Raw genomic sequence first — 14,313 nt, 5'->3', positions numbered from 1 at the left:
TAGTTTCTGTAATTCTTCCTTATTGAAAAGTGAATAACTTTTAAAAAGTTTTCCCCAATGGTATTAGCCTCAGCACTATATTAGAGATTGTACTTCTCTAAAACATGAGAAGGAAACTTTTAAGGGTGATTTTTTTTAGGATTTACCCTGGAAAGCTAATGATCACTTTACAACTAGCTGAATGAGATCTAGCTGCCACTAACTGCGCGCACCTGTGTGAGATGAGTAAGGTGAAAGTAAGGCGGCACCTGCTGCTTGTGCTCTGCTAGGACAGTCACAGAGGTGTTGGCTGGCACTGCCTCCTGGGAGAGGAGTCATGCTCGGTGACTTTGTGGCCTTCAAGATGCAGGTTGTGAGGCGCAACATTTCCCTGCCTATTATCACCGAGGCGATGTTGTCCTACAGGCAGTAACCGTGGTGATAGCTTTGGGCTCACTAGGTCTCATGGCAGTGAGAGGGATCCAGAGTCCGCAGTCAGGGCGGGAGCTGCTTGATTCCCAAGCTTTCTGATCTCAAGGAAGCAGTAACCGTGGAAGGCCTCTGGGTTCATGCTGTTCTATGAGTCATGCCTGGAAGCCCTAGACGTGGCTCTTGCAGCCCTTTCTAAGACTTTGTAACAACTAATTTCATAGCAAAAGTTCACTTCTTAAAGAGAGTACCTTCTGTTACCTGCAGCTCTCTAATGACAGGTAACGACCTAGTTGGAAAAGGCAAAGAGATATGTACAAATACAGATACTATGTATATGTACAAATATGCATATGCACTGTTAGCAGTAAGGTAAAAACTTTAAACAGTATACACTAGTAAATGTTCAAAAAGGGGGACTTGTAAAGAAATAGTAATATACACTGAGTGGCCAGATTATTATGACTGGCCAGATTATTATGACCACACCATAAAGTATTTTGTTGGGCCACCTTTTGCCTTCAATACTGCAGCGATTCTTCTTGGCATTGACTCCATGAGATGTTGAAAGGTGATGCGAGGAGTCTGACACCATGCTTGATGAATAGCACCGTCCATTTCTGTGAGATTTGATGGTCGTAGAACCAGCTGCCTGATGGCTCTTTTAACTTTGTCCCACAAATGCTCAATTGGATTGAGATCTGGTGATTGTGTGGGCCACCTAAGCAAGGTAAAGTCTCCCTCATGTTCTTGAAACCACTCCTGCACAATACGAGCACCATGGCATGGCGCACTGTCTTGTTGGAAGAAGCCATCTCCATTGGGATACGCCATCAACATGATAGGATGAACTTGATCAGCAACAATAGTTAGGTATGTTGTGCTATTCAGACGTTTATAATGATCTGGTCCTCTAGAAACTTTTAGCATGAAATTATAGCTAATTTGCCTGCAATGTCAGTTGGTCATAATAATCTGGCCACTCAGTGTAGCTAAATAATGAAATCATATACATTATTTATTTAGAAAAAAATTCAAACCTACAGAAATATTGTAAGTATATTATTTTGTCTAGATTTTGTCTAGATTTACTAATGTGCCAATAATATTGTAATATTATATTTTTTAAATGTAAACTCTTTATAATATATTAAGAGGGGGGAATGCAGATCACTATTTCCTTTTAGTAACAATATAATTATATGCATCATACAAAAAAATCTCATTTTTTGGATAGTAAAATTACAGATGATTAATTGTGTCTTTATTTTTGGCCGTGTATAGTTTATAACTGTTCTACAAATAGGACAATATAATAATAAACAAAGCCTGATTAGTTCTCGGGGAACCATTGGTAATGCACATAATTCTTTTATCTAAATTACTATTTATAGGATAAAGTGAAAATGTCAGTTATCCTCATGGATCTTTTTCAAGCTGGAATATGACACCTCATTTGGAGATCCTGCAATATCTTACTATTTCCTGGACCTCTGATCTAGTTTCATGTCGATTTCAGTTTTACATCTAGGCTGCTGCCACCTTTTCTATAGTTAGCATTGACTGTCACAGATAAATGAGCTGGATTCAGGGTGAGACGGTTATCATATCTGAATGTCTATAACTACCACTATGTTTATGTAGTTACACTGTCTTGGAAAAACAGTTTAATAACATCAACACTGAACCTAAAATTGTCAGGGTCTCATATTCACCAACTGTTATTATAATGGCTTATAGATTCAGAGCCCAGAATTGTAAAGCACAACACAGATAAACAACAAATATGAAAGCTAACAGCCTAGAAATCAGAAGAGTTTAGAAAACCAATTGCAAGCTCTCTTATACATTATGAAGCCAAACAAACAAAAACAATGAATAAACATACACATATATAAAGGATGAATTCAGGGGTAAATTGTTATATAAATAAAGATAGTCTGAAGCAACCATCCATAAAAAAAGTTTGATCCCAATTCACAACATCTGTACAGAATTTAAGCTCCTTCAGATAATCCTTCCTAATTAAGAATTCTTCATTAGGCTGAATTGAAATGATTTTTCTATTCCTTGCAGACATACAGAAAATTGCCTCATGGCCTTCAGGAGGATTGTTGTTTCAGGGTTAACATAGCTTAATTTCTTCTGCTATTCAATTTCTTTTTACCATCCTGGTCTTAAAATTATAATTTCACAACTAAAAATATAGTTAACAGTAGTAACTGTGGAGAGATTAGTGTCAAGTCGTAGGATACTGAAGACTATACATTTGCAGGTGAAATTCCAGATCAAAGAGAAGGGATAACCAGTACCTTAGTCTTATCAGCACTCCATATGTAGAGAGAGGTGTGTTTCTGACAAAGTATGCAAATTGGAGATCTTGCCATTTAGGGAAATCCATTTTCCAAGTGAAGAGATTAAACACCTATTTATGGTTCCATAAAATTTCCAACTTTTACCTTAAAGCAGCATTTCTGCGGCCATTCTTATAAGATAGCTATAGGAATAAATTCTAGAATACAACCAGTTTGGGAAAGACTGCATGTTCTATTTACCTCTGGGTGTTTGCCACACATGGTAACATACAGAAGATTCTGCTTAGTACAGATACATTTCACATCACACACTGTAAAATACCAACTCAAAGCAAGATTCATTTACATATACATATATTTAACCATTTATTTAGCAGTGTTATACCAAGTCTCTTTTATTCAGAGAACCAGGTGTTTTGTTTTGTTTTTTTTAGTAAAAGCATTTATTTTTACTTTTTCCAAGTCTTTTTAGATATTTCAATTTATATTTAATTTTTATTGCATATATTTAAAATGTACAAAATGATGATTTGGTATACATATACACTGGGGAATGTTTACCAAAATTAAGAGTAACATATCCATAATCACATAGTTAACATGTCACCTTGTATATGTATGTGTGTGTGTGTGTATGCATATGTGTGGTGAGAATGCTTAAGGCCTATTCTCAACAACTTTACAGTATACAATACTATATTATTAACTACTAGAGGCCTAGTGCACAAAAATTTGTGCACTCGAGGGGAGGGTCCCTCAGCCTGGCCTGCGCCCGCTCGCAGTCTGGGACCCTTCGGGGGATGACCACCTGCTGGCTTAGGCCTGCTCCCCGGGGGATTGGGCCTAAACTGGCAATCAGACATCCCTCTGTCAGCCCGGCAGTCTTCGGGGGATGTCCACTTGCCAGCAGGGAGCAGACCTAAGCTGCAGTCGGACATCCTTAGCACTGCTGAGGAGGCAGGAGGGGCTCCCACCACCACCGCTGTACTGGCAGCCGTCAGCCTGGCTTGTGGCTGAGCAGAGCTCCCCCATGTGGGAGTGCACTGACCACCAGAGGGCAGCTCCTGCATTGAGCGTCTGCCCCTTGGTGGTAAGTGTGTATCATAGTGACCAGTCATTCCCAGTCATTCTGCTGTTAGGGTCAGTTTGCATATAACCCTTTTACTACAAAGGATAGAGGCCTAGTGCTCGGGTGAGGGCCAGCTGGTTTGCCCTGATGGGTGTCCTGGATCAGGTTAGGGGTCTCACTTAGGTGCCTGGCCAGCCTGGGTGAGGGGCTGAGAGCCGTTTTCAGGCTGGCCTGCAACTGAAGCTCCCAGCCTCTCCTTATTTTTTCTTTGTTCTGGGATTTATTTACCTTCTATAATTGAAACTCTGTTGCCTTCACTGGCGCTCTCAGCTCTAAGGCCATGGCTGGCTGAAAGCAGGTATCTGAGGATGTTTAGCTTCTATAATTGAAACTTTGTTGCTTTTGGAGCTGTTGCTTTCGGAGCTCAGAGCCGGGCCACAGCAGGCATGGAACCTTGCCTTCCTCCATCACTGGAGCAAGCAAGCCTCCTGCTTGCTTCAGCTGCGTGGCTGCCAGCCGCCATCTGCGTTGGCAATTAATTTGCATATCTCACTGATTAGTCAATTGGAAGCCTGGCGGAGGTATGGTTAATTACCCTTTTTGTCTTTTATTAGATAGGATTAGAGGCCTGGTACACAAATTCATGTATGGGTTGGTTCCGGTCAGCTGCTCCAATGGAGGCCGATCAGGCTGGGCCAATGGGGGGTAGGGGATGCAGGAGATTGGCCGTCCCTGATCAGGAGCAAGGCAGGCCAGAGGGAGGGGCCACTGGAGGTTGGGTGAGAATGATCAGGGCCCCAATTGGCCTGGTTGCCTGCCGCAGTGCACATCATAGCCACCAGTCATTCTGGTTGTTCCGTCGTTCTGTTGCTTGGCTTATATATATGTAGTCACCATGATGTACATTAGATCCTTAGACTTATTCTTTTTATAACTGAAAATCTACCTATGTCATCCCATTTTCACCCTCCTCACCCCCACTTTCCAATCCCTGGCCACCACAATTTTGATTTTTATAAAGTTGACTTTTCTTTTCAGATTCTAAGTATAGCTGATATCAAACAGTATTTATGGTTGTGTTCTCACTTAGCATAATGCCCTTTAGATTGATCCATGTTGTCACAGATGTCAGGATTTCTTTTCCTGTGACTGAATAATAATTCATTTTATATAGGTACATAAGTGTGTGTGTGTGTGTGTGTGTGTGTGTGTGTGATCACATTTTATTTATCTGTTCATTTGTTGATGGACCTTTGTTTCCATGTCTTGGCTATTGTGAATAATGCTGCAATGAATATGGGGGTGCACATATCTCAAGATATTTGTTTCATTTCCTTCAGATATATAGTCAGGAGTGAGGTTGCTGGATTATATGGTGATACAATTTTTAATTTTTTCAGGGACTGCCATACTGTTTTTCATAATGGCTGTACCATTTTACATTTCCATCAACAGTGTATGTGGGTTCCCTTTATTCTACAACCTTGCCAACATTTGTTATCTTTTATCTTTTGAGCTCCCAGTCAGCCATTCAATTGTAAGAGTAAACAACTGATAGTCTATAGTGTATTCATTGTGTTGGATGATTTTGCCGACTAACTGTAGGTTTTTGTAAATGTTCAGAGCATGTTTAAGGTAGCCTAGCCTAAGCTATGATTTTTTGGTAGGTCAGATGAATTAAATTCATGTTTGACTTACAATATTTTAAACTTATAATGGGTTTATTGTGACATAACCTCATAATAAGTCAAAAAGTATCTCTATATTGTTTACAAATATTTTCTCCCATTCCATAGATTGCCACTTCAAATTTACTAATTGTTTCTTTTGCTGTGTAGAAGCACTTTATTTCAATGTGGTCCCATTCATTTATTTTAGTTCTTGTTGTTTGTGCTTTTGATGTCTTAACCAAGCAATCATTGCCCCGATCAATATAAAGGATCTTTCCCCTGTGTTATTTTTTTCTAAGACTTTTATGGTTTTAGGTTTCACATTTAAGTCTTTAATCTATTTTGAGTTAATTTTTGTGAATTTTACATTTGTTCATCTAATTTTCCCAACAATCTATATTAAGGAGACTATCCTTTCTCATTTATACCCGTGGCACCCTGGTCAAAAATTTGTTGTCAGTCTATAAATGGGTTTATGTCTGGCTTCTTTATTCAGTTCCACTGGTCTCTGTGACTACATTTTTTTTAATGTTAGTACTATGCTATTTTGATTACTATAGCTTTGTAATACATCTTAAAATCAGGTAGTCTGAGGTCTCAGTCTTATTCTTCTTTCTTAGAATTACATTGGCAATCCAGGGTCTTTTGCAGTTCCATATAAATTTTAGGATGTTTTTCTATTTCTGTGAAAAATGACATTGGGGTTCTGATTGAGAGTGTATTGAATTTGTGTATTGCTTTGGGTTGTATGGCTATTTTAACAATCTTAATCTACACTAATAAAAGAGAAACATGCAAATTAACCATCACTCCATCACTCTGCCACTCCACTACACCCATCGTCCAATCAGGAGTGAGTATGCAAATTAACCCAACTAAGATGGCATTGGCCACAGAGCTGGAGCAAGCAAGATGCTTGGGTTGCCCCCTGGTGATGGAGGAAGCCAAGCTTCCCACCTGCCCTTGCCGGCACTTGGCTCTGATCAAGGCTACAAAGTTTCAATTATAGAAGATAAATAAATCTCAGATACTTGCTTCCAGCCGGCCATAGCCTCCACTCAAGGAGGCCCTGAAAAAAAAAAAAAAAAAAGGAGAGGCTGTGAGCTTGGGTTGCCAGGGGGCGTGGCCAGCCTGAAAATGGCCCTCAGCACTTCACCCAGGCTGGCCACACCCCCATGGGGTGAAGGTCCCCGCTGGGGGGCTTGGCCAGCCTGTAAACAGCCATCAGCTCCTCATCCAGGCTGGCCAGGCACCCCAGTGGGGAGCCCCACCATAAGAAGGGTGTGGCCAGCCTGAAAACGGCCCTCAGTACCTCACCTAGGTTGGCCAGGCACCCCAGCGGGACCCCCACCTTGATCCAGGACACCCTTCAGGGCAAACCAGCCAGTCCCCACCCGTTGGTTTGCCTATTATATAGGCCTCTATCCTATATAATAAAAGGGTAATATGCAAATTGACCCTAACAGCAGAACCACTGGGAATGACTGGTCACTATGACGCACACTGACCCCCAGACGCTCAATGCAGGAGTTGCCCTCTGGTGTTCAGGGCGCTCTCACATGGGAGGAGCTCTGCTCAGCCAAAACCCAGGCTGATGGCTGCCAGTACAGCGGTGGTGGTGGGAGCCTCTCCTGCCGCTTCAGCAGCGCTAAGGATGTCCAACTGCAGCTTAGGCCTGCTCCCTGCTTGCAAGTGGACATCTTCTGAGGGCTCCAGGCTGCCAGAGGGATGTCTGACTGCCAGCTTAGGCCTGATCCCCCGAGGAGTAGGCCTAAGCTGGCAGGTGGTCATCCCGTGAGGGGCCCCAGACTGCAAGAAGGCACAGGCCGGGCTAAGGGAACCCCCCTGAGTGCACAAATTTTTATGCACCGTGCCTCTAGTTCTTCCAATAAAAGAACACAGAATATCTTATAATTTATTTGTGTCTACTTCCATTTCTTAAACCAATGTCTTATACTTTTATGTGTACAGGCCTTTCACCTTTTTGGTTAAATTTATTCTTAAGTATTTTATTGTTTTTTATGCTTTTGAAAATGGCATTGCTTTTTAATTTATCTTTCTGATAATACATTTAGGTATTAACATAAATTATTTTGTTAGAGAACCAAGTAAACTATTCAAATCCAAAATATGAACACAAATACAAAATGGTTTGATTAGGATACCACTTTAAAATAAACAAAGAAGCCATAATTTATAAATTTAGCACAGGGAAATAAATACTACAATTACCCCAAGTAACTTGAATACCACAAGTAACTTGAAATCAGCGATTCCTTTTTGTTAAGCATAAAATCATATCTATTTAACCTAATTTCATTACTCATAAAAGTTCTACAAAAACTGTCATATGTCATAAGGGCAAAACTTTACTATTGTAGTTTCTATGTACATGATTAACTAATTACATTAATGGTAGGTTTTTAACCAAAACATATTAAAAATCAGGTAGGATAAAAAAATGACAACTCATTAGAGTAGATTTAACTGTTTTTTTTGTTGTTGTTGATATTTTTTTTGTTTTATAATCCTCACCTGAGGATATTTTTCCATTGATTTTAGAGATGGTGGGGGAGAGAGAGAAGGACAGAGAGAAATATTGATGTGAGAGAAACATATCCATCGCTTGCCTTCTACACATGCCTTGACTAGGGCCTGGGTTGGAGAGGAGCTTGCAATTGAGGTACCTGTCCTTGACCAGAATCGAACCCAGGACCTTTTGATTCACAGGCCAATACTCTATCCACTGAGCTAAACCAGCTAGGTTTAATTTTTTTAATGGCTAAATAAATTATACTACATTAACAATGCTGTGTAGGTGAAACAATTTTATCTTACCTGCCAACGATGATGATTTACTAATACTAGTCCTGAGTAAATGGTCATTTTTTGAATTCTATAGAGGAATGGTGTCTGATATACTAGTCAAAATGCCACAGACAAGCCCAATTGTGTGCTCAGTGGTTGAGCATCTGCCGGGGTCCAACCCCAGCAGGTCCAGGGGTCCCCAAAGGTGTGGACGGAGTCGGCGAAGAAGGAAGGACACAGAGACAGCGTTCAGTTGATCAGCAGCCTAGCCAGGATCTCTAGCCCGGATCTCCAGCCAAGTTCTGGTCTGGATCTCCAGAGAGGTTCTGCTGTTTATTGTCTTGTTACATCCGTATTTATACCAGTTGATTTTAATCCTGTCAATTTCTACTACAAAGGCTAGGGCGTTTCTTATCTCCATTCCAGGGAGTAAAGATTATGTAGCTTAAGCATGATTGTTTGTAGTGATTAACTACCCGCCTGGCACTTAGTTAAGGAGTTTCATCCCCTCCCTGACTTCAGGGAAAAATTCCTACTTGGGGAAACAACCTTTCTAGGATAGGTGATCTTGGTTAAAACACACAGTGCTAAGGGGAGCAAACATATTAAGAACAGTATGCTATATACGCCAGGTCCCTTGAAACATATGCTGTGCAGATGTTTCTTTCCTGCAGTGACTGTGTCAAGCAGCAAGGATGGACCGGCTTCCAGCAAGCATCCACCTATGAACCAGGAGGTCACAGTTCCGATGATTCTTTCTTATCATTGATGTTTCTATCTCTCTCTCCCTCTCAACTTCCTCTCTGAAATCAATAAAATTATTATTTTTTAAATGTCAGAGACAAAAACTAAATTAGATAAAGCTATTTTAAGAAATTAACATTGATTTTGATTATGTGTATTAGTCCAAGTAAATTAATATCTCAAATTGTTTAAATTGCTCTTTGACTATATAGTTCAAATATTTAAGTCAGCTGCCTTCTGAAATTTAGGGTTTTAGCCAGATGCTCACAAAAACTTCCCTTAATATCTAGATTTAAATATAAAAAAATTTATAAGTTATCAGTGTATACTGAACAGGAAACTTTGTAAAAAATTAATAAACTAGAGGGATTGCTTAGTTTTTAAGTCAAAGCAAAGCCCTATAAACCTAAGAGATAGATAAACCTGCCAATAGAATAACAAGTTTAAATGTGGGACTTTATTGAGGTGGCAAATTAGTGGAGAAAAGGGCTCTAAATAACTGTATTAGTCTTTATGTTCACTTCAGTTGACTACTAGCAATTGATGCAGCAGAAAGGAAGATGAAGTAAGATGCACTGAAAATAATGCACTATGAAAAAAATCATAGTGAACAGAAACTACAGAGGATTTCTCATCTGAAAAACATTTAACAAAGCAAAAGATCAAAACAAAACTGTATCATATATCATGAAAGACAAATGAGTAGAAGAATGTTTCAAAGCCAACTTTACTTTTCTATTTTATACCAAGCAGAATAGAATTTGAACTTTGTTTTGGCTCTCTGCATTAAAATGATCAACTATAAAGAGAAAGAAAAGAGAACTATTTTCTTTCTACAACCCTATCTTCTATATCCTATCACTGTGCATTTTGAATAATACTATGGACTAAATACCCTCCCAATATTCATGGGTTGAAGCCTAACGACCAAAGTGACTATATTTGCAAACAGGGCCTTTAAAAAGGTAAAATAGGTTGCCTTAGCTGGTTTGGCGCAGTGGATAGAGAATCGGCCTGGGGTCTGAAGGGTCTCGGGTTCAATTCCAGTCAATGGCACATGCCAGGTTGTGGGCTCATTCCCCAGTACGGGGTGTGTAGGAGGCAGTCATTCAATGATTCTTTCTCATCATTAATGTTTCTATCTCTCTGTTCCTCTCCCTTCCTCTCTATAAAATCAATAAAAAATATATTTTAAAATAAAGTAAAATATATTTAAATGAGATTAGGTTAGGGCCCTAATTTAAAACAACTGATTTTCTTACAAGAGGAGGAGATACCAAGAATGAGTGTGCAGAGAGAAAAAGGCCAGGTGAGGACACAATGAGAAGGTGGCCATCTGCCAGTCAGGCCTCAGGAGAAATCTATGCCACCTGCATCTTATCTTCAACTTCTAGCTTCCAGAATTGTGAGAAAATCAAGTTTTGTTCTTTAAGTCACTCAGTCGGTGTTATTTTATTATGGATGTCTTAGATGACTAGCGATATCTTTTTTTTTTTTTTAATTCCATAGTGTATAAATATAAGATCAAGAAAAACTGTTCACATGTTAATTAATAACGCTGTTATTTGAAATTCAGACTTCTGGTAACTCGAGAATTTAAACTAATGAGCTTCTGGGCTAAAATATCTCACATGTTTTCTGTATATCTCCTATAAAATAAAGTGATGGTCCGGCAGAATAAAAACCAGCACTATAGCAGGCAGTGAGTAGCAGTTGTACAAGTACTGTGACAGATATAGCTGTGGGAGTTTGGAAGGGATCAGAAGCATACATTGGTGTCCTTGATTTGAATAAGAAAATGGAGATCAGTTTATGTGATTTGAAAAGATGCTTTGGTAGATCACTATAAATAAGAGGAGCTGGTTTACATGACTGAAGAATTCTGTTTTGAAAAGACTGGTAGTTAAATTTCTTCAAGATCATCATTACATTCAAGCTTTTTGTCAATGTTCTACCATGAAGAATTCTAAGTTAAACCAGTCACACTGTCTCTTTCCTATAAATTCCTGTATAGCACCTATCATACTTGCCCCTATATTTGAGCTCTTTATGCATGTCTTATGTTCAAGGTAAAATATAAGTCCCAAGGCATTTCACATGCTTATTGTGTGCTTACATACTTAAAATAATGTTATACAGAGTTGGATTGTCTATAAAAATTTATTATACAATAGAGCTCTGCAACAGTTGGGGTATTCACAATGAAGGAATACTGTAGTAGGATTATGGGCTCAATACTCTAACTCATGTAGTAGAAATGAGATATATGTACTATATTTTCTGGTGAAGAGTTCCTGGTATATGGAAAAATAAAACATGTTTTGTTTTTTTAAAACGCTGTATAAAACATATATATCTTTGCTAACTTTTTAGAGTTTAAAAAGAAAACAACAGTTTATCCTGTAGACAGTTTTACAATATTGATGCAATTGTTCAGTTTTGATCAGGTTTGCCAGCTTCTGGCAGGTGATGCAAAAGCAACACTTAAGGAGACTATAGTTAGATTGACTACTTTCATAGGTACGGATGCTTCAGGCTTCCCTAAAATAACCTCTTAGAAATTTCATCACTATTTATTTGAGATGTACAGAGCACTGACTAATATATGGATGATCAAATTCTGTTTCTCCAAGGGCAAAATCAATACATTCTGTGATGTATGAAAGATGATTTCAAAAAATAAAGGTGGAATGGCAATATATATAGAGGGATGTATGTGTTTGTATTGCATCCTAATGTTTAAAATTATTTTGGGGGATAAATCTTATTTTATCTTTCATTTCATAACTTCTTTTGCTCAAAGGCAGTTGCATTTTATTAGCTAAGAGGCCACTGATCAGTCTGTCCCTTATTCTACAGTTAAGAAGCAAATGAAAATTATTTTTTAGGAAAGAGCTTTTTTTCCAATTACAAAGAATCTTTATTCACTCCCCATTTAAGCAACTTGCGCACACCATTCATTTCTATAGAACATCCCATAGTCCCCAATAGAATGCAAAGCATATATACAATAACCACTCAAACATGCATGAATTAGAATGAATAACAAAGGTTTATAATGCTCCTTCAACATAAACACTAAATAAATTAAGTTCAACATGTTCTTTGTAATAAGATACTAGAACCAAAAATGCTGTTTAGAAGACTTCCACAAGAAAAGATTAATAATTAAAGATTGCGTTGCTACCAGTGAGTGAAAAGTCAAGCCACAGACTGGGAGAGTAATTCACAATATTTAACCAACACAAGTCTTGTATAGAGAATATATAAAGAACTCTGACATACAGATAAGAAAAATATGAACAACTCTCTTTTAAGAACAGGCAAAAGGTTTAAATAAGTCTTCACAGAAGATACCCAAATGGCCAATGAGTATATGAAAGCAGGTACTTAATATTATTAATCAAGAGAGAAATTAAAACCAAATACCCAAATGATACCACCATATACATGTAAGAATAGTCATACTAAATGTCGGTGATGACAGGAAATATACATTGATGGTGATAGTGCAATTGGTACAAGCACTTTGGAGAATCTTTGACAGTATCGATAAAAGTTAAATATGTGCCTACCCTATGATCTAGCAATTCCACAACTAGATAAATATCCAAGAAAAATTAGCACACCTATTTTACCAATGCACAAGAATAAGGGAGGGGGTGAGGCTGGGTGGAGGTAGGTACAAGGGGGAGAATAGGAGACATCTGCAATAGTGTCAACAATGAAAAATTTAAATTAAAAAAATCAAGAAATCTCAAATTATAGAGAAAACAGCAATTTTGCCTAATCACTTTATAACAAGCGATTCATCTTACCTCTGCTACCAGTTGCTGAAGAGATGGTGAAGCTACAGAATATAGACTTGAGTTACCCCTTATGGGACTATGAAGACTAACATAAGCCACAACATTTTTCTGCAGAACCTTCCTGAAATCCTGAAATGAAAAAAAAATTCTGTCTCTAACATAAATAACAATAACAGGTTTTTAATCAGTTACTTATTAAATACTAAACACTTTCTACTTGAAAGCATTACATTGTACCAGTACGTTGCCGGCAATTTCATACTATTTAGTAAGAGTACACAAAGTCATAAATGATTTTGAATAAATGCGATGGATTAAACATAACATTTTGATAAAATATTTTAAATATGTTCTGGAGGCAAATTTTAAGGTAATATGTTTTTAAATGGTTAACATATTGTGAGATTCACCTCCAAAATACAGGGTGACATTTTTGGTCAAGTGAGGGCACTTAATTTTATAGTGTTTGAATTAGAGAGTAGACAAGGGAAAACTACTTCAGTGATTAATAAACCAACCCTTTCTGTGAAGCAATGAGTTACTTTTTGCACAAACTGGTTTTTATTTTGAGCAAAATGGAGCGTAATACAATTGTATCCCTGCACATATTAACTGAAATAAAACCTGATATATTTCACGCACATTAGTAGCATAAAATGATTCAAATAGAATAGCTTTCTCATTTCTCTGCTAAATCCCAAAATTTGATGACCAATGATTCTCTTTTACTAGATAGGTAAAAAGTCCCTCTGATACTTTTCTCATCTTCTTGAAGAAATATTTAATGGATAATTACCGTGGTGGCAGTTATATAGAAACATACTAAAAAACATCCTAAAAATTGTACTATTTCATGTCTCAGGAACATATATTTCTTTTTCCAACACTATCAGATAAAAGACTGCAAGGACTTGAAATCCTTATGGAATCAATGTTACTCCAATTTTATGTTGAAAATTCAGCTATACCTCTGTAAGAGAGGTGAGAAGACAATTAATTTAAAATAAATAAGTATTTTAAAGAAAAATAAATGGTAAATTTTAACTCAGGTATTCAGCTTTATACATAACATTTTTTAAAAATCCAGTGTTGCAAAGTACTACAGAAAAACAGCTGTTTGCACACTAGCCCATAGACATTATATGTTAGTCCATTTAATTCTCAGGAGACACTCATAATATTGGCATCTGTATACTCATTTGATAAATCGAGTCTTGGGTAGGGTAGTCTTGTAAAAGTCCACATGGTTTCTGGCAGAGGAGACTTGAACTTGGACTTTTTTGACTGTAAAATTTGTAGTATTTCCATGGTATCTTGTAAATAATAGATTCTTCACAGAATAAATGGTAGTTCTTGTAAAATGTTATCAGCCTTCCCAAGGATCAAGATCAGTATTGAGTCAATCCTCTAATAACTCCATCACTATCAAATTTATTTTTGAGTTTATTGACCAAAACCGCCTAATCATTTTAATTACATGTGTGGACTTC

The 14,313-nt window shown here is 37.8% G+C and overlaps 1 protein-coding gene across 3 annotated transcripts in view; it reads right to left on the bottom strand.

The window, feature by feature from the left end:
- The window catches only part of NAALADL2 (N-acetylated alpha-linked acidic dipeptidase like 2), a 1,191,965-nt gene that overhangs the window by 304,231 nt on the left and 873,421 nt on the right, over positions 1 to 14,313 (bottom strand). For all 3 annotated transcript variants that reach the window (XM_059687069.1, XM_059687068.1, XM_059687067.1), the window contains one exon: positions 12,833 to 12,952. In XM_059687069.1, the coding sequence (XP_059543052.1) occupies positions 12,833 to 12,952 (120 nt within the window). The remainder of the gene's footprint in view (positions 1 to 12,832; positions 12,953 to 14,313) is intronic.

The sequence above is a fragment of the Myotis daubentonii genome, chromosome 3 (assembly GCF_963259705.1).
Source record: "Myotis daubentonii chromosome 3, mMyoDau2.1, whole genome shotgun sequence".
Classification (NCBI taxonomy): domain Eukaryota; kingdom Metazoa; phylum Chordata; class Mammalia; order Chiroptera; family Vespertilionidae; genus Myotis; species Myotis daubentonii.
Note: the sequence above shows the minus strand (reverse complement) of the source record. Positions and strands in the feature narration are given on the sequence as shown.